Below are 20,569 nucleotides of genomic sequence, written 5' to 3' on the forward strand. Positions count from 1 at the left end.
AATCTTTTTGAAAGTGCGATAATGTGGTTGCACAAATGTGCACACCCTCTCATAACTGAGGTAAGAATGTATTCACAATTAACCCGATCATATTCAAGCTCGTGTTAAATTGGACTCTGCACACACCTGTCACCATTTACAAGTGCATCTGCCATTTAAAAAGCATCCCTGATGAACCCAAATAAAGTTCAGATTTGCGAGTACAAACCACATTATTTCAATTGAGTGCTATCGGTCACATTAACTGGAAAACTGGCATTAAACAGGGTGTGTATACATTCATCAACAAAACACAGTGACGTCAACAACAAAGGGCCTTGTGTTAGATCTTTAATATTTAGTTTCTTTTTTTTTTCTTCCTCTTCTGTCGTCGTTTAGGAAATATTGCACATGGTCAACATGCCTGCTTATGAGATCGCACTCGCCTCACTCATCGTAAAATTCCTTCTCCAAAGCAAGGACAATTCATTTTTGAAGCACAATCATACAGTTACACACGCATACATATACGTGCGCGTGTGTGTGTGTGTGTGTGTGCACGTACGTCTGTGTGGGTGTTTGCATGCCATTGCACATGCATGCAGATGGGGCACAACGGCAGCACTGACCCACACGTTCTCGGGGATGTGGATCGTCTTCTTCTTTTTTTGTTTTTACCTGCGTGTATCAGAGAGCCTGAATATATAGTTTGTATGCATCCTGAATGTAACTGATAACAGTCAACATGGCGGACAAAATAGTCGTGGCGACTATAAAAATACTGTCTAGCATGAAAAATATACTATTGTCGTTGCCGATGCTGTTGCTGTGTGACGACAGAACGAGTGGTTGGTCATGTTTTACGCACTACCTGCATGTGCCAAAACGTACACGCACACCCAAACACAGACCTAAAATGCACACGTATGGAAAAAAAACGGTGAATATATCTATATATATATTTATATATTTGTTGTTGTTTTTTTTCACACATCCAACGGTTTACAGAGAAATAAAAGCAATACCCATAAGAACAATCACTACCTCTCCAAACTCTTCAGCAAAGGAAGCCAAGAGCCACAAAGTGCTATTCAATTATTATTTTTTTTTTACTTAAAAAGTAAAGTTACACGCTATAATCTCTTCAACAACAATAATTGCAACGTTCATTTTTCTTTTATACCATAGCTAAGATTTTACCAAGGAGTATTAGGGCCACACTCAAAAGAAAACAAATAATGATTATACGTATTGTGATAACCTTATGAGAATAGTCTTTTTAAAAAACATTTTTTTAGATGGGGTTATTTCTCCAAATATACTTACCAAATTTTCATCAGGAAAAGTCGTAATGTTATGAGAAAAAAAGTTTTTAGAAGAAAATGTATTAATTATTTTTTTCTTTTTGGGGGGGTATATTTGCATTTTTTTTTAGATTTAGACCAAAAAGTAAAATTTTCAGACAAAGTCACAACTTTATGAGAATAGTTTAAATTGGTAAATTGGCAAAAATATCTTTACAATATCCCAAGAAGAAAGCCCTAATTACTTTTTTTTCCAGGTAAACTTTTTAAAAATGTATGTAAAAAGTCAAAACATTAAGAGCATGGTCTTTGATTTTTGTTTTTCAGATAAGTCCTATTTTCACAAGATAAAAAGTAATGTTAGGAGAGAATAAAAAATTACTTATTTTAGTTTTTTTTTTTTATCTATGCAGCTGGACTTTTGTTGTGTTGTTTTCTGGAAAAAAAACATTAAAAAAAATAAAATAAAAAAATAATGCTATTAGGCTAATGGCATGCTCAATTTTCCGCACCTGACATCCTTCCTTAAATTCTCATCATAAGACCAAAAAAAAAAAAAAAAAAACCTTAATCCTTGTCGTATATTTTTTGCCGTTCTTTTCAAAGTGGCCCAAATACTTCTTGGTAAGCTACAGCATCACATTCCGCTCGCTCACTTAACTGCATTGCTTGTCATTCTCTATGGCACTGAGCCCCCCGTCCCCCCCCCCCCCCAAACCCACAAAACAAAAACAACCCTCCCAGTATTCCCAGAAAAAAAAAAGTCCTATTGCACCATTTGATGGGAAAGGATAAAGTGTCGAGAAGCGAGGGAAGTGGGGAGGGTTCGAGAGACTGCCCTCCAGGGCTGGTCTAGGATCTGCTTTCCCTGAACTGAAGCCTAACCAGAACCATCCTGAGCTACATAGCGCTTGACCCGGGACCAGTGCTTAAGGGCACTTTCTAACAACGCTTGGGAGGGGCGGGGGTGGGGGGGGTGGGGGGGTCAAAGGTGATTGATAACACGTGGAACAAGGCAGACTTGATCCGTCTGCTCTACGAAAACAATCTCTAAAAACAATACTTTCCTGATTGAACTTGCGGCGCTCTCACGCGAGACGGGCCGCACGGATTGTGCAAACACCTGATTTCAACATTTTACAAAGAGACACCACGAGAGCGGTGGGGGGGGGGGGGGGGCACACCTCCCCCACCCCCACGCGAGTACATTTAAAATCAAGATTAGGGTGTGGGGACAGATAAAATCCCCTCCATTTGAAGTCCAACGTCTTTTTTTTTTTGTGATTTTCTTGACGTGATGCTGGAAAAGAAACAGAAAAACTGCTCATTTCCAGCAGAAAAGCAACAGCGAGTGCGCTTTCGTTTTCTTTCCTTCTCTCCGTCATTGGACCTGACATCGTGTTGCTGCTTTGCATATCAACTTTTTGTTTTGTTTTTTTTGGGGAGTCAACCTTCCATCCAGCGTCCAGTTTGCGTCCGTCAAAAATCTCTTGAGGTGGCGACGACGGAAGGTGCAAAAGTTGGCCACAACAGAATCACGGCCATTTTGTCCTCGCCGTTGCTCACGAAAACTGTGCGCGGGGGGTGCCCATGGCTTGGTCACGGCATTTGCGGGCGCACACGCCGCACTGACTGCATGTGTAAAGTGTGTTCGTGTGTGTGTGTGTGTGTGTGCAGCATCGAGGGGCCGTGGAATATGAGTGGAGGTCGTCGGGGTTGTGGTTTTTTGCGTCCGGGCCCACCGTGCTGAGGAGTGGACGGACGACGAGGTCAAGTCAATGGCAACTGAGGGCTGGCTGGCGACAGCGAAACTGCATTTGCACAACAACAAGTGACAAAGTGCCTTTTTTTTTTTTAATATATGTGTGTGCGTGCGCTGGGTGGCGGTCCTGGCTGCTGCCATCCACGAGTAACAGTCTGACTTGCTTAAGTGTGTCAGCGTCATGCTGAAGATTACATCTGCACCACAGTGTGTATGTGTGTGTGTATATACGTAAACACATATATACATATATATGTGTATACATACATACAGGTGTGTGTGTAATATGTGTGTGCGTGTACCACAGAGCTTGTGTCCCGACTACAAACTACTGTACAAATGTGCTGAGGGCAGACCTGGGCGTAGATTTTCCGAGTATATTCTTGAATATTTTTGTTCCGAGATTTCCCGCCCAGGTCAAGATGAAGATGAAGATGAAGACGAAGACGAAGCGCCCGCATCCAAACTCCGTCACGTCTTAGAAACCTTCACTTTTGGGCGCCTCCGTCGTCCGGCGCTTCCGCTCCTCCCGCGTCCTCCCTCGGTGGCGGGTTGAAGGCGGGGGTGGCTGCGGGGCTGCCGGCCTCCATTGAGAAGCCGCCGCCCTCCAGGCTCCCCGGCGTGGCGGCCTGCATGATCTTCTGGCGGACTTCGCGGATTTTCAACTGCAGGCACACCTTGGTGGGGAAGGTGTCGGCGTAGCGGGCCTGGAAAGCCGCCGTGGCCTGAGCTGCAAGGAGGAGGCAGGAAGAGGTCAGCCGGTTCGAGAGTTTCCTCGCTTTTGGGCGTAGCCGTGAAAATTAGAGCAGCTTACAGTGTTTCCCACATGATGTTAATATTTTGCACCTGTAGCACATGATAAAGTTTCTCGCGTCTTGGCTGACCTGAGGGGAAGAAGCCATGTTCCTGAAAGAGCTGCATGACGAGCGCCCGCCGCTGGTCCAGGGTTCGACGCAGGGACGAGAAGGGCACCCGGTCCAGGTCTCCGAGGAGGTCTTCTCCCTCCATGCCTGCCGGGGCAACGGCGGGAGTGAGGACACCCAACGGAAGAGCTCTGAGCTGTGATTGGCCGCCGTCCGCCACCGCGCTCCCACCTGCTCTGTCAAAGGTGAAGATGTCGCCCTCGCACTTGGCGGCGCTTTTCGGAGTGTTGGGCTCCGAACTGCAGCTGGAGAGGCGGCGGGTCTTCCTCCTCGGCGAGCTCGGGTCGTCGGTGGCCGGATCCACTTCTTGATGGGCCGATGAAGGAGAATCAATTCAAATGAAAAGCAATGCGAGGCGTGAAATGGCGGCAGGATAAAATGTGGCCGTGAATTTCGGTTACCGGTGGAGTTGCGCCTCTTCTTGCGGTAGCTGCCCAGGATGGCTCGAGGGGACGTGGCCAGACTCTGCAAGGTGGGCGAGGGCAAAACCTCCGCCGGGTTGAACTCAGGAAGCTCGGCAAAACGCTCCTCGAAGTACGTCTCCGACAAAAGCCTGCGCGGAGAAGCGAGCGGGCGGGTGAGTCGGTAGGGCTGCTCCAGTATGGCAACAATTATAATCACGATTATTTTGCCAATCATTGAAATCACGATTATTATTATAATTTTTGGGGGGGTACAAAACAAGAAAATGTTTAAGCATTTAAAAATATTAAGACCAATTAAAAAAAAAATTAACATTTTAATTATGTAAGTTCATTTTGGACCAAACAGAATTAATAATAATATATGTTTATAATAATATTTATTTATTCATTTATCAGGGATGTGATTTGACCAAAGTGAAATTATCTGAAAATTTAGCCGGGGGTCTGGGGGCCCCCAGCTAGGGAAGCCCCCCGGAGCTCATGGGTTTTCCGTGTTTTTAAGTACTTTCAATGCACTCACATGACAAAGAAATAGACAAAACAACAGCATAAATTTTCAATGTCTATTGAACTATCCCATATAAAATGGCAGTTTTAGTCAACTCAAAATCAGTCACATTCAAAAACATTGGACTGCCTTTGCTTTTAAAAACTATCACTGAGAATATCATCATATCTAACTCATGTGATTACTAAGTTAACACATAAATAATGTTGAAGAGTTCAACTTTCATGAACAAATAATTGTATCATGACCAAATGAAAAGTAACTCATATTAGAGCATACCACAAATGTCTTTGTTATAGCAGAAGATGTTATCTGTCGGAGTCATGTGCATACACAATGAACTACTTAAAAAAAAAAAAAAAAATCAGAATTTTTTTTTTTGGGGGGGGAAGATAAAAAAAGCGGAATTCCGCGAATTAGCGGAAAAATCACATCCCTGATTTATGTTGGCAAAAACTTGAAGTTGGAGTGCAGCATGTGCACTGCACAGTAGGACATTTTTTTGGGTAGAAAACATGAAAATGTTTAAAGGTAAAAAAATAAAACTATGAAGACAAATAAAAAAAAATATTAAATTATTATTTTTTAAAATGTTAAAAAGGTGCAAATGTATAAATTTAGACAACTCAAAAATGAGTATTAATTATATATTTATTTATTTTTTATGATTATGCTGATTTTGTAACTGTGCATTGATTAAAATTGTAATTGAATTTCGATTAATTGCATGTCTCCCGTGAGAGATACAGAAGTTATAATGTGGTGTTAAATGGTTTTCATATTATATATTTGTATTTTATTTAAAAAAAAAAAAAAGAAGTTTTTATTCCCTTAGTTGATTTGTATTTAGTGAATTCATACAACACTGTGGATAAGGTCAAATTGGTTCATGTATCAAATTGGATGGAAATGAGAACACTGATGTCAGAGGAAAGGATATTGTTTTTGAGTAAAAGAATGGAGGAATTATTATGTAGATAAAAACAGAACACATCATAATCCTTTCACTTTTTGGGAATATTATATCTCTTTTTGTACCAGATGTTGCTTGAATGCTTGTACGTTCAAAAAAAAAAGAAAAGACAAAAAAAAGACCAAAAAAAAGTCTCCCGTGAAAGGGCTCTCACTTGTCATGAGAATCGGGCGTCTTTTTGAGCGGCGGAGGTCGGAACTTGATCCTCTTGGAGGACGCCGCCACCGCCGGCTCTTTTTCAGCCGGTGGAGGTGGCGGCGGATCCAAAGCTGAAGATGGCGGCTGAGGCGGAGGTGGAGGAGGTGGAGGAGAAGAATGAGCACCAGCCTGTGATGGAAAAGGAAATTTTATTTGGAGCCACGATGACAAAAAAATAAATGCAACAAACTATGTATGTTTTTATATCACCTCTTCCTCGTTTTCTCTTCCTTGTTTCTCATTTGCGCTTTCCTTCATCTTCTCCTGATGCTCTTCATCCTCCTCGATCTTGACATTTTCCTCCTTGATCAAATGTCCAATGTCGTCGTCTTGTTTTTCTGCAAGAGGTGAAAGACTTCCAACTTGACGGCCCACCGTCACCACCAGACGACGAGAGCGCTAGTTTTACCTCTGATCTCCTCGATGTCTTGATCCGCTTCCTCCTTGACGGCCGGCTCGCTAAGCTCTCTCTTCATCTCGACTTCCGTCGCGGCCGAGGGCTTCGCCACGTCGAGAGCATCGGTGGCGGGCGAGGCCGTCGTCACGGCGACCAGCGGGGCGGTGGACCCGGCGGGGTAGATGGCGGTAAGAACCTGATGCAGGAGATTGTTTAAACATTAAAATCACACTTAACGTTATTTGCCTTGGCCACCAGGGGGCAGTTTAATACAAAACATAGATTGCTTGGTAAACTGCACTAATATTAGTTGTTCTTTGCTGAGGATGAAGAATATATTCATGTCAGTATAGGTATTTTGTGTTTCTACACGTGCTCACTTGTGTTCAAATATCCTATGTCCTAATTTCATTAGCCCATCTAAAGCTATTGATTTTTTTTTACTTGCTGATCTTCACCTGCCGAGCAGCAGTGTTGGCGGAGGTGGAGGCGGTCTTAGCATTGTGGTTCTGACCAGTCAGGTTGGAAGGCGGGGCCAGGAGAGGGTGTCCGGCCGGCGCGATGGCGGTGAAACCTAATGTAGTCAGGGGAGGCGAGAGATACGCAGTGCCCGGCAGCGGCGGCGGAACCTGGGCTTGTTGGGGAGTCGTCGTGGTAACGCCCGGACTGGACTGGACGTAGGTGATCCTGCGGGTGAGATGCAGTTGAGTGTTGACGTCGACAAACAAAAAACATTTACAGTATACAGACAAATACAAATTTAGAGTTGTGCGCAGTAAGTGTAGTACCATGTTGTGCCACAACATTTTTGGGCAGAACTGAGCTTTACTGGAAGCAGCGTAATTAACAAGAAGAAGAGTAAAATCTCCAAGCAAGCAATGACAGTATTGCTTTGGCGCCATCTGGTGCGGCGAGTAGAGTATCTTCATTTAGAGTTATTTGTGTGTATATGTATATATATATATGTATATATATTTAAAAAAATAATAATAATAATAATAATTTATTAAAAAATTTTTTAATTGATTTGTTTGTTTTTTTAAAAAAAAAAAAAGGAGAGCAATGATGATGTCAAATCGAATGAACAATACTGAGCTTTCCTGGAATAAAAAAAAATAATAATAATTGTAGTTATTTGCGCTGCCATCTTGTGGCATCTATTGGCAATTACAGTACAGCATATCCACATTTAGGTCAATTACGCGCAGATTTTCATGGTTAGCAAAATAAAGACGCTCGGGTAATGTTGACCTGGTGGGCGGCGTGGTCAGGAGGAGGGTCTGTGGGGGCGTGGCGCCGGGAGCCATCACTGTCGCCATGGAAACAGGAAAGGCGCTCCCGTGGTGAACGCTGCTTTGGACCACGGGCATGGGAGCGATCTGGATGATCTGCGGAGGACACGGCAAGGCAACAACAGTTACACCACATTAACCATAATGACGCAGGATACAAGACATTTTACTATATGATGTTAAACAATATCAGCAACAGTATGTCAGCAAATGTATGCCGGGTTTTTTTCTCCAGACATTTATACAAATTCCAAATGAGTTCTGCAATGTTTGCTACAATAATTTTGCTCAAATTGGTTAACTGAACTTATTCATTTATCTCATCAAAAATGGTGAATTGATTAATTAGAACGAATCAAATGAGCGCTATTTGTATTTATTTATTTATTATTTATATATTTATGTATATAAAATAGATGTAAATAGACATTTAACATGTTTGTATTTATTTGTCAAGCGGGTCGCGTTGCGGTCTCTTCATGCACCTTATTTCCAGCGGTGGGGCCATTTTGCACAGGAAGAGGCGGCGCCAGCAAGGAGACGGGCGCATGAGGGGGCGTAGACCCGGCTCGGACCGTCGCCATGGGAACCAGCATCTTACTCTGCAGCTGGGCTTGAACTGATGAACGAAAAAGAGAAAGAAAGACATGAATGAGGCCATACTGAATGGACAGGTGGGCGGGGGGCGCGGAGGTAGGGGTGGGGGGTGGGGGGGTAGTTGGAGTGGCACAGGTGGGCGGCAATCGTATACAGCATTTTATTTTGAAAGGCTAACTGCATCTCACCTCTGCTTTCTGCGGCTGCTGTCACTCCCGCCCCCGGGTGCGGCGTGCCATTGGCCGCCGGGGGGGCATCAGTGGCCACCGAGCCCATTTGCTGGCAGGTGAGCTCAGGTGGGGAGTGGATCTGGGGGGCCGGCAGGATGTACTTGGGGGTTGGCGGGGCGGGGGACGTGGTGGCAGTGGGTCTGATTACGGCGAGGGGGGGCGGCTGGGCGGGCAGCAAGGAGCCAGCGAAAGCGAAGCTGGGACCAGGAGAGGCGGAGGACAGGTACCCACCCCCTGCGGTGATTGGCAGCTGCTTCCCTCCAATCAGGATGGCGGCTTTCTTCTCTTGCAGCGGCGAGCTGAGGGTGACGGCGCCCTCGACGGGACCACCGGCAGCCTGGGTGCTGGGCGTGGAGCCCCCTACTGGCAGGGAGGGCGCACCCCCGCCTTCTCCTCCAACGGAGCTTCCCTTGATGTCCTTTTCGTCCATATCAACGGCCGTCTTCCTCTTCCTCGCACGTTCGTCAGGAGGCGAGGGGGAGGCGAGGGAGGAGCGAGCCAACGGCTGGAGGCGGAGGAAAAAGACGGCGATCAAAAGAAAAAGTGGAATACGATATCTCTTACGTGACTTTTTCTCGACGGCGTTTGCATAAAGTTCGAATGCTTAAGACAGCTTCATGCTCGGGCTGGACGACATCGGCTTAAAATAAAATCTTTGTTTCCCCCCCTTCTGGGATTTGCTTTGTATCTCTTGATAGCAAACGAGCTTTGAAGCTGTTTTATTTTCTGACTATTAACTTGCATTACATCAACTAGCACAGAAATAATAGAGAAAAAAAAGTATGCGACAATTGCGCTTCTTCTTGGAAAACATCCCATTTTTGATCAAAACATACGGTAAAAAAAAATATTTAAAAAATAAAGGACTTATTTATGTCATCCCCAATTGATTAACTCTTTGACTGCCAGACGTTTTCAGAAAAGGGATGCCGTGGGTGCCAGCCGATTTAAGCATTTTTGACTGATCTTTCACGGTCCACAGAAAATTATGTGTTTGGACTATGGAAACACACATGCTACCAAATGAAAGATTGGACTCTCATCTTTCATCAGAAAAAAAAGTTTGTTTCTACCTTATTCCGTTTTTCAGTAATCAACAATAGAAAATGGTTAGTTTCACCTCTGTTTTGAAAAAACGTCTTTTAACGTCTTTGGCACTCCTCCATAGGATTTTACTAAACGTTATTTAACGTTTTTGGCAGTCAAAGAGTTAATAATTTTTTGGGGAAGTCAACAATAACATGACTGGCTTCATGAGTTGAAGATTTCAATTGGAAGATGAGAAGGCAAAAACACGAGGTTAGCAATTAATCGCTAATGTGGAGTAGTCAAGTCAAGTCGATTTGACGAGAGGGTGTTTGGGGAAAGTGCAATAAAAAGCATCCAATTCATCAATTTGCAATGGAAATTTTCCGTTGAAACACTCGGAAAGCATTTTTTTGTTCTGAAAGCATTTTTCGAATAAAGCTGCCCAGCGCTACGCCTCGTACCTGGCCATCGGACTCGTCTTCGTCGCTGTCCGTCACTCTCTCCTTACACTTGAGGTCAATGGAGCCTTCGGGACACGAGTCCTCTGAAGACACACACGTCAAGTCACAGTTAGTTGCAACATCGCTGCTAATTTCACATCCATGCCGTTTCCCATCATATGTTTGTTAGCATCAACTCAACGTGTATTTATACAATGATTCATTGTCTGTCCAGGTTTAACTAAACGTCAACTGTCCCTTAAAAGCAATTTTTAAAATGAAACAAATTCTGATCATAATTGAATGGTAATCTGTCGAGGACCACTCACCCATGACGTCGTCGTCCCCCTCTTCTTCGCAGATGACCATACGCTCCTCGTCACTGTTGACATCCTCGTGAGCGCCGCCCTGATGGTGGGAAGATGGCGGCAGTTGCCGGTTGCGGAAAAAACCGGGGCCGTCCTCCTGACCAAAGAGAAATAAGATTTGATTTTCTTTGAGAAGCTCCTATTGACAAAAGGTGTGAATACAAATATCAATATCATGGGGTGCATTTCTCCAAAAGGAAACTTTTTTTTATTATTATTATCAGTAAAGAAAAAATAAATATCGCTATTATTTCTTTATGAATTTATAATGTTTTTTTTTTATTTTTATAAAATGAAGCAAATCAAACATTTGAATTGTTTACATATCAAGTATGTTAATCTAATTGAAAAAAAATCTGTAATTTTACATTTAAATGAGCAATTTCTTTCTTTCTTTTTTAGTATATTAAGAGTGTGTGATCAGTGTTTGAATGAATTTCCTATTCTTCAGATAGTGGACAATGACACCATGAAATGAATGTAATGCCTCAACATTTTGAACTTCTTAATCCGATTTTGATTTATTCCGGATCGGGCTGCTTGCCGCTGCAGCAGAGTTGCTAGCAACAACGCAAACTCATTGCCTCCGAGACGAGCTGGCTCTCTCCCGTGTGTTTTGCTGTCTAGCACACTTCAAAGGCATTGGAAAGCACAAAGACGTTTCAAGATCACACAAAGACTCCCTTTTAGCGGCGCGAAGGACACATGGTGGCTGTGGGCGCACACACACACACACACACACACACACACACACACACACGCACACGCGCACACACTCGTGTTGTTTACACGGCCTGCATTCACGCTTTGTTCCGGCAGGGAGATAATCGCACACGAGTGCGTCGCTAGCAGACGCGAGCGTCTCCCACCTTCTCGCCGTCTGCGTGGCGCTCCAGGCTGTGAACGGCACTGTGGGAAAAAGCTCTGGGACGGGAGTGCTGAACACCCAACGGCCCCGGCCCGCCCGCTTGGCGCTCGCCTCCGCCGGTCCACGGCGAGCTCAGCACCTTGGCCTCCAGCGCCTGAGACTCCAAATGCGGGTCTGGGCAGAAGGAAGAAAAAACAAAAATGGTGTCAAAATGAGTGCGTTCATTTAAAGTTCCTTTTATTTTAAACGTGCGATTAATGACCGCCCCTTACTTGGAAAGCCTCGACTGGGGGAGCAGACACGTCCACGTTTAAACTTAGTAGTAATGAATTTAATAATAATGCATATATTTGTGAAGACCGGGGTCAAGTTGCATTTTAAAAATGTGCAGAATATTTGTTACTTCATGTTAAAGGTTAGATAGCTCTTAATATGAAAAGAAAAATGCGCTGAGCTGTCACCAACGTCTTACAAATGCAATTATGCCGTCTAGTGGCAGAAAAATGACCTCAACACAAATCAATCACAAATCACTTGTTTTTTACAGTACAGTACATCTTTTTAATGTGAACTCAATTTTATGAATTAGTATGAAATTGCTGTATGACTAAAAGATGCAGCCACATATCTATTAGTTTAACTTTTTTTTGTGTGAAAACTTTGGAAAAAAATGATTGTACATTTTATTGTACATTTAGAACGATATAAAATTTGCAATTAACTATTGAAGTCATGCGATTAATTACGATTAAAATTTTTAATTGCCTAACACCGCTAGTAATTTTTATAACATACTTTTTATTTCTATTTCTATTTTATTTCTATTTTTCTATTTCTATATTTCTCTTTCATCATCATTACAAACAACACCCCGCTCCCCCACCTATGGTTTCGGACATGCTTCTCTCCCGCGCCTCCTTGGGGGCCCCACGGCCGTCAGACAGCGACTTCCGGCGGTCCTTGTTGCACCACTTCCAGTCGGGATGGGCCCGGAAGTGGGCCTCCTTCACCTGCCATGAGGGGAACATTCGATTCATCACAAATACAGAACAGACGTTGCTAAGATGGTAAAACATGAATGTAAATATTCTGACAAAAAGGAGGATTTAAGGTCATTAAGAATTGATTCTCATTCTCAATGCCAACCTGGCTGCAATCGTTTTTTTTTTTTGTTTTTTTTTTAAAGGCCACATCACATACAAGCAAAGGTGAAGTTTAAATACTACTAGTGCTAAAAACAGTCCGGTGATGTAATGCAGTTAAATCGTTTAGCCTGCATCCCGACCTGGAAGGCTAAGTCGTGGTACTGCTGCTTCTCGTTGGGGCCCAGTGCGTACCACCACTCGCCCAGGATCTTGCTGACGGTTCGGTTGTCCTGGTTGGGGTGCCGCTGGTGGACCACGGCCCGGTGGCGCTTGCTGAAGATCATGAAGGCGTTCATGGGCCGGCGAATGTGGTCTTTCTCCCTCTGCTGAAAGAAGGGGATGTTAAGAAGGACATCAAGGGACCTTCACGTTCCAAAAGTCCATCTTTTTTTTCCAGTTCCTAATTAGACGAGACTAATTGCAATTTCTGTTGAAATTGCGTGGGAATGCTAATAGCTGAATGCTAATAGCTGAATGCTTATGAAGTCAATTGGAAGATAAATTATGTGAAAATTACAAAGTATTAATTGTAGTTGAAAGATAAATGAATAAAAAGAACACAAACCCGTGAATTTTTGAAGCAAGTGTTATCTGAAAGTACCCTCCATTCATTTAGATGGAAAAGTGGAACTAAGACAGCCAGTTGGTGTCCATGTATATCCCTTAGCATAATTGCCATGAATATGGGATTCGAACCCGTGACCTCCTGCTTACTGGACAATGCAATAAGTGCGCCACTGAGCTGTGTCAGAGAGCTGGTAATGATGATCAGTTGTATGTATGGTATTTGTAAGTGGGTGTGGAAAGTGGGACTTAAAAAAAGTTCAATGTCAGTCCCATTGAAAATGAATGGGGAAAAGTTGATGTTTAACGTTAAATTGTGCGAGTACTGTAAGTAAGACAATATATATGCCCCGGTAGGCGTGAATTTTTGAAGCAAGTTGAAATTTGAACAGTGTAAATCGGAAGTATTATGTGGGAGTTGTTTGCTTGCAGCATTCCCACAATAAACAATAATACAGATACATCGAGGTAAATAGGGGCACATGGGCTCCCTCTAGTGGTTTGCAAATGAATCACATAATTAAATGTAAAACTGTCCATGTTAAAGTGACAACCTTTTTTTTTTTTCATGAATGTGAGAAGAAGATTAAGATATAAGAAGATTAATTAATTAATTTTTATCCATTTTTGTCCTGTACTGCCCTCTGGTGTCGACTAAAATTGCGATGTCGGCAATGCGGGCCCGAGGGCACCATGACATCGCTTTCAGGCAACAAAATGGCAGCACCCTGAGGTAGGTGAAAATGGATGACACTTCTTATCCCAACACCTGTAACGATGGTTTTGGTGTGAATTTTGTGGTCATGACGACGGACCGACCTTCCTGTCTGCGTCCTTGGGGAGGGCGCTGAGGGACTGCGTGCGTCTCTTGGCGGGGCCGCGCGAGGGCGATGCGTCGTTGGCAGCCACGCCGGGGGAGAAGCTGCAGTGGGAAGAGACAAAACAACATTTGCATGATTCAAAATAGTGCCAAGAGTTTGATCTTTTTTGGAAGGAAGAAGCTCACTTTACCGACAAAAATACGACTGTTGCTGCCGTCAAAGGCAACTCTCATTTATTTAATTGATTCATTTTATAGTTTCGATTTGGTCAAAAAAGAACAATAAAGAAAGTCTTTATTTCACGTCAAAATGTTAAAAAAACAAAAACAAATCTTTTTTTTCTCATAATAATATTTTTTTAAAATCCTCAAAAATAAAATAAAAGTTAATCAAAGTTGCAACTTTTTTTGGGGGGGGGGCAAAACAATTCAAGTTAATTTTCGGTAATCACAACTTTTTCCTTTAAAAAAAATGAAACATTATTAAAAGATTCCATCTTTATTTTAAAGAATGAGTTGCAGCGTTACATAAAAAAAAAAACATGACTTTCAAATAAGTTCTTTAATCCTTTTTCCTGAAAAAATAAATCATTCATTTCATTTCAACCATTTTATTTTTGTAGTGTTTAGAATTATTTATTTGAAAAAAAAATTAAACTTTATTCTCATTTTTCATTAAAAATGCAACTGTTTTCTTATATGTTGACCTTTTCTGGAAGAAAAAAAATTAAATTCTCCAAATAAATAAATAAATAATAAATAAATAAGACTTAAAATCCCATATATCATTTTATTATTGTCAGATTACCACTTTTTGGGGAGAGAAAACAGCGTATTTCTTGTAATATTCTGACTTTTTCTGCATAATAGAATATTTAGGAACAATAAGACTTAACCTACACAAATAAGAAGATTATTATTTTTTCTGGGGAAAAAAATACTGCTTTATTTTAATAATATTACAAATTTATTGTGTTATGCCCTTGCCCTTTTTTCCTCCCAAAAATCAAAACATTTTGTTCATCAGAGTATGATATTGTCTGTAAAGAAAGAAAAAAAATATGATACTCGTAGCCTATGTTTAATACAACATTTGTTGTTCGTAATCCCTCAATCAAAACTGACGATTGTTATCTATATAAAAAACAACAACTCTTTTTTCTACACAGCTGCTGCATTGGCCCTCATTAGCCTGTGTACCTAATGAAGTGGCCGGTGATGTAACGTCTGTAGCCATGGCAACGCCTCAGCGCAAGTGACTGAGTCAACACGCAAAAGACACCTGAGCTGTCCTGTCGAACCGCATGCTAAAAATGCTAAGGTTAGACAAACATGTTGACTTTGTAGTCCATCCAAAGTCAGACGACGGGGGAGGAGGAGGAAGAGGAGGAAGAGGAGGAAGAGGAGGAAGCACTCTTTCTATAGTCGGCGACGGTGGCCTTTTGTGAGCGCGGCGACCCTGGAACATTTCTTTGACAAAAAAAAAACAAAAACGCACGCTACAAACCAGACAGCCTGTCTGAGTCAGCGTGAAAGAGCAAAAACAGAATCAGACGTTATGAAGAGCCAGCGAGCAGCGTGTGTACCATACGCGCGCGCACACACACACACACACACACACACACACACACACACACACACACACACACACACACACACACACACACACACGAGGACGGCATCGCGCCATTTTAGTCGCACTCTCAGAGGAGGCAGATTTCACAACACAACAAGTGTGCGGGTGTGTGTGTGTGTGTGTGTGTGTGCGTGTGTGTGTGTGTGTGTGTGTGTGTGTGTGTGTGTGTGTAAGAGGAGCATCCTTGAGAGGAAGAACAAGTGGTGCTTCCATGGAGTGCTCACATAAATCAAAGTACCATTTCACGACGAGACAACAATAATTTATACACCACTATCACTTTATCCTTGTAAGCTCCAACTTTGAAAATACGTATAGAAATAAGCCTTTATTGTTGTAATATTCAACATTTTCGTAAAAAAAACAAAAAAACAAGCAAGTTTATTCTTGCTATATTAGGGCACTTTGGTGAGAAAATTTTTTTTATTGGGGGAAAAAAAGCAACTTTTTGCCATAATGTTGACTTTGACCAAAAAAACACCAACAACAATAACTGACTTTATTATCATGGCACCTTTTTCATAAAAAAAAAATACAGCTTTATTATCATAATACTATTTTTAATTGAAAAAAATGACAACTATTATTGTATGTTTTTTTTGAGGGGAAAAACGTTTTCTGCATAAGATAACGAGGAAAAAAAAAAATATTCAAATTTTTTTCTCAAGAAAATAGTTTTTTTTTCTCATATGACATTTTGTTTGTTTCATAATTATCATGTTTTCGAAATATCGTGGCAATAGCGATAATTAATCACTGCCCACCGGAAACAGTAAAAACAGCCAAACTAGCACACAACAAGTGAAGAAGCAAGCAAAGAAGAGAAGCCTCTTCTTTGTGGCCAAGCGTTTTGTACTCACGGGTCGTCCGTGTCGCTCTCAGTCTCGCTGTCGGCCCCGCCCCTCTCCGCAGGGGCATTGTTGTTATTGGTCGGGGGCGGACGTGACGGCGACGCCCTTTCCAGGTCAGGGGGTCGACCGTCGTCCACCAGGGCCACGCCGCAACGAGGCTCTGAAACATTGCAACAATACAAATTACAACTTTGTCCTAATTATCATAAATTATATATATACTTAATTTATTTATACTTAAAAAAAAAAAAAAACACAGCAGCTTTCCTCTGGCGACTGACCAGATTTAACTGACCAAAACAGGACATAATTCTTAACGATATGCGTGTTTTCCCTTTTTGTCACCTTGGCGTTGATTGGCGAGCTGCTGTCCGTCGATGGCGGGCTGGACGGACGCTCCCGATGGGCTGGGCTCCAGGAAAGGGACGAGCGAGTGCCAAGGGAACACTGGCACAGAGCGAGGCTCCACGTTGGTCCACACTGGTGTGCGTTTGGACAAGGACAAATACAAAAATGATCGTTAAAAAATACCCACTTTTTTCTAGAAATGTTCCCACTTTTTTTTCTAGCAAACAAAAAATGTTATTGTCATGAGATTACAATTTATCCAAACATGATTTTATTCTTGTAACATTACGACAAAAACAAAAAGAGAAAAAAAGAGTTATCTAGAAAAAAAAAATAAAAAAATTCCTGCTAATATTACAATGACACGTTTGTGTTTTTAAGAAAGTTGTTTGCTCTTATGAGAAATCCACAGTTGTTGATGACCAAAATGAATTCCAGTAAGCCTCTGATTTATGTGGTGTTAAAGCAAAAAAAAATTGTGTCCCGATGCATAAGGTTTAGTAGTACGAGCTAACACATTGAGGTGAAGTTGCGCCGCTGCTGAGTCGTCACTCCTGCCGCCACCCGCCTCACTTCCTGCTGATGCCAATGCGGCTGCTCTATATTTAGATTGAGGAGGAATCTCATCCGCGGGGGCCTCCGCCGCCTCCTGTTTGTTTTTATATGTATACAGTGAACCCGCGTTGTACCGCAGTTCATTGCGGATAATTAAGCCATCCTTTTAGTTTGGGTTTTTAGCGCACAGGCGAGTCTGAATTCAGAGTTGACCTGCCTTCAGCGTAGTACCGCGATGCGCCACAACAGGCCAGGCAGCACTGAGCTCTACTGCAAAAGATGCAGTGTGATTGAGAGCAAGAAGGAGAGTAAGTCAGTCATACAGGACCACGTTTGTTAGCCATGTTAGCCATTAGCGTTAGAAAGGCTAAGGCCTGCTAATTCACGGCCAATCAAAGAGGTTTGTAATCACCTACAGACGCCACAAGAGGGCAGCAAAGCGCTTTTTCTATTAGACAAGGCTATGGCCAGACAAAATTGATCTCTTTCCCTTAGTTCAACAGTTACTAGGGAGCAAGGTGCCACCAGATGGCGCCACTGCAATATTCTAGAGTAGACATGGTTTGAGCCTGCACACAAAATGGTGGATAAGTGAAATTTTCAGCAAGTGGCAGAGGATAGGTTCATCCAAAAAAGAAAAAAACTTAACTTTTTTTTTCTAGCTAGGTTACCCAGCTGATTGCTCTTACGCCACATGCTAATGCTATGCTAGGTTAGCATTTTCTCTCATAAGAGCTCAGGTTTGCTGGCAATTGCAAGGTTGCATCACAAAGGTGAAGACAATCAAACTTGACTAAGCTGAGGAAGTAAAAGTCTCAATAAGGTTAGCATTTACGTAGCATGAAGGAACTTTTCAACTTTAATAAAATATTTTCATAACTCTTCTGATGAAACATCCACTTCAAACTAGTTGAATGGTACCTGGGGTCTGTATCATTTTTACTGGCACTAGGCAACTTTGAGGAGGATGGTAGGAACACTGCCACACAAAAACTACAAATGTGCTGACTGCTTTCTGGCATATGTCACTTCCCCCTTTCGCCATCCAGTCAACTTCAATGTCGCCACACACGATTACTGCTTTCCTGGCAGAAGCTGCAAAACAACTGAAAAGTTTTGTCTGAGGAGACAAAAACGACAAATGGAAGCTACCTGGATAAAAGGACATCAAGGATCAACATTGGCCTGGATTTCATTCGCTGGCGTGAGCGCAAAAACGACGCAATGCACTTGTCCTCATGGGAAATGCGGTTCTTCTTTAGGCATAACAATACCGCTTTTGTCCATATGGCGCCGCCATAATCAATGTAAAATCAAAGTTCCTTAGTGTTGCTTTAAGTTACTGGACTTTACACCAAATGACATAGTTGGGATGAACATTTTGGCTTTTAAAATTACAATGTTTAATTCTCTTTCATTTATTTGTGTCATTTCTACAGTAAACTTCATAAATGGGGGTTGCCTGTAGCACATCTTCTTTTTTTATGGCACAGCGGAGGCGACGCTACGCTACAAAGGCAGGTGGCTGGCGGCCGTGCGAAGGATATGTGCGAGGGCGTTAGCGCTGGGCTAATCAGCTAGTGCGCTAATTCTGCCAACGCGTAACCATGACAACACGCCAGCCGTAGACCACCACAGCTCCTTTTTTAGCGATCAGACAGACTCAGTGCCCTCTCGGATCGTGTGCGTGCGCGTGCGCGCAAGCGTGAACGTCCTTGTTGCACTCTGCGCTGCATGTCTAGACATGTCAATATTTTCACCCTTTGAGAGTTTCACTCACACTCCTTATCTCTTACACGCACACACGCTGGTATAAAGGGCAACACCCCTGGCACACACACACACACACACACAGAAACTATGCATGGCAGCACACATCCAGCGATACAAGACGAACGTCATAATTATTAATAATAAGCAGCATGGGTGGGGTGACCAGTACGAATAATTCAAGAGTTTATAGTTTTGCTCATCTTCACATAACCTACTTTTGTAGTAAAAAATATAATAATGATAGTTTTGCAAAGTTAAATTATAAGCATTGGTATAAATGATATCAAATCTTTTTCCGCATGGGACATCATATATTTATACGTCTGCATTTGGCCGTAGTGGATGTGAGGAGGATTGTCATGGCAACAGTTGGACAGTATGTGATTAACACCTCCCATTACTTATCTCACACAATGTTGAATCACATGTTGCCAAAATACATACACACGAGAACAAAAGGCACCCACTTGTTTCAAAATGAGACTAAAGCGAAGCCATTGAAAAGTCAAACAATAAGGAACACCAGAAAAGCAGACACAAAATGGAAAATAAGATAGAGAATATCTTGGTATCTGTTGATACTAGAATCTTCTCTGGGGACTGCAAACTTCTAGGGACTCTGTGGACAAGACCCTTCTCTCAGGACTGCAAACTTCTCTAGGGAAAAGTACCTCATCTCTGGACTACAACCTTTTCTTGATACAAGACTCTTCTTTCTGGAGTACAACTTTCGCTCGAGGCTAGAACATTTGCCGGGAACTACTACCTTTTCTTGGGACTAAACCTTCTCAGGACAAAGACATTTTCTCGGGACTAGAACCTTGACTTGGGAGTAGAACATTCTCTGTGGAACAGAAATTTATCTTGGAACAGGGACGTTCATTCTCTACTTATTCAAACCATAATCATGGGACTACAACCTTCTCTATAGACTTGAACCCCCACTGGGGACCAGGACCTTTTCTTGGACTAGTAGATTCTCTGGGGACTAAACTTCTCTGGAAACGAGTTCCTAGAGAGTCAGTTCAGAGGGAACTAACACCTTCTCTCTGGACTAGTACCTTCTCTCACTCATTGAGGCGTCTATGTTTATATGTCTACGGTGAGCAAGAGAACTCCTTACCCGTTCCGGGACGTCCCATGATGATTTGCTTGCGGGGTGCAGGGTGCGAAGATTCGGCGGGCAGAATGAGCGGCAAGAGGGCTGTGGGTGTTGGGTGACACGCTACCGGCTGTGGCAAGACCCCACCGGTGGCCTCCTGGTGCCCCTCAGGCTTTCTCTCCCTGCCCCCGGATCCTGACGAGGACAGGATGGGGCCTGCATTGGTCGACGTTGAACTGGCAGTGGAGGAACTGGAGAGGGCGGCGTAGCCTGCTGAAGCTGGGGTGAGGGACTGGGCAGAGCAAGTGGAAACTTTGGATGAGATGTGGGGCGCACCCTTGATTGTCCAGTCAATCAAAGTCAGGGCACGTATAGACACACAATGGATTTGTCGCCGCTCAATGTCAGCCAAGGTACATAATTTAGTACCCTTTGACAATGGAAACAGAAAACCAAGCTAAAGAGTACTGCTTGGTTGAATG

The 20,569-nt window shown here is 42.8% G+C and overlaps 1 protein-coding gene across 7 annotated transcripts in view; it reads right to left on the minus strand.

Moving 5' to 3' along the window:
* Positions 1–313: 313 nt before the first annotated feature.
* The window catches only part of cica (capicua transcriptional repressor a), a 34,690-nt gene continuing 14,434 nt past the window's right edge, over positions 314–20,569 (minus strand). For 3 of the 7 annotated variants that reach the window (XM_077548346.1, XM_077548345.1, XM_077548347.1), the window contains 19 exons: positions 20,109–20,379; positions 16,655–16,789; positions 16,319–16,469; positions 13,822–13,924; positions 12,579–12,764; positions 12,177–12,303; positions 11,295–11,467; positions 10,387–10,522; positions 10,079–10,161; positions 8,547–9,093; positions 8,247–8,380; positions 7,721–7,857; positions 6,928–7,156; positions 6,482–6,665; positions 6,283–6,410; positions 6,029–6,201; positions 4,370–4,521; positions 3,930–4,274; positions 314–3,775 (listed from right to left, as the gene is read on the minus strand). In XM_077548346.1, coding sequence (XP_077404472.1) covers positions 3,534–3,775; positions 3,930–4,274; positions 4,370–4,521; positions 6,029–6,201; positions 6,283–6,410; positions 6,482–6,665; positions 6,928–7,156; positions 7,721–7,857; positions 8,247–8,380; positions 8,547–9,093; positions 10,079–10,161; positions 10,387–10,522; positions 11,295–11,467; positions 12,177–12,303; positions 12,579–12,764; positions 13,822–13,924; positions 16,319–16,469; positions 16,655–16,789; positions 20,109–20,379 — 3,636 coding nt within the window. In that variant the 3' untranslated portion in view covers positions 314–3,533. The remainder of the gene's footprint in view (positions 3,776–3,929; positions 4,275–4,369; positions 4,522–6,028; positions 6,202–6,282; positions 6,411–6,481; positions 6,666–6,927; positions 7,157–7,720; positions 7,858–8,246; positions 8,381–8,546; positions 9,094–10,078; positions 10,162–10,386; positions 10,523–11,294; positions 11,468–12,176; positions 12,304–12,578; positions 12,765–13,821; positions 13,925–16,318; positions 16,470–16,654; positions 16,790–20,108; positions 20,380–20,569) is intronic. The other 4 variants (XM_077548352.1, XM_077548349.1, XM_077548348.1 and 1 more) reach the window with 4 other exon arrangements.

Source organism: Vanacampus margaritifer, chromosome 17 (assembly GCF_051991255.1).
Source record: "Vanacampus margaritifer isolate UIUO_Vmar chromosome 17, RoL_Vmar_1.0, whole genome shotgun sequence".
NCBI classification, from domain to species: domain Eukaryota; kingdom Metazoa; phylum Chordata; class Actinopteri; order Syngnathiformes; family Syngnathidae; genus Vanacampus; species Vanacampus margaritifer.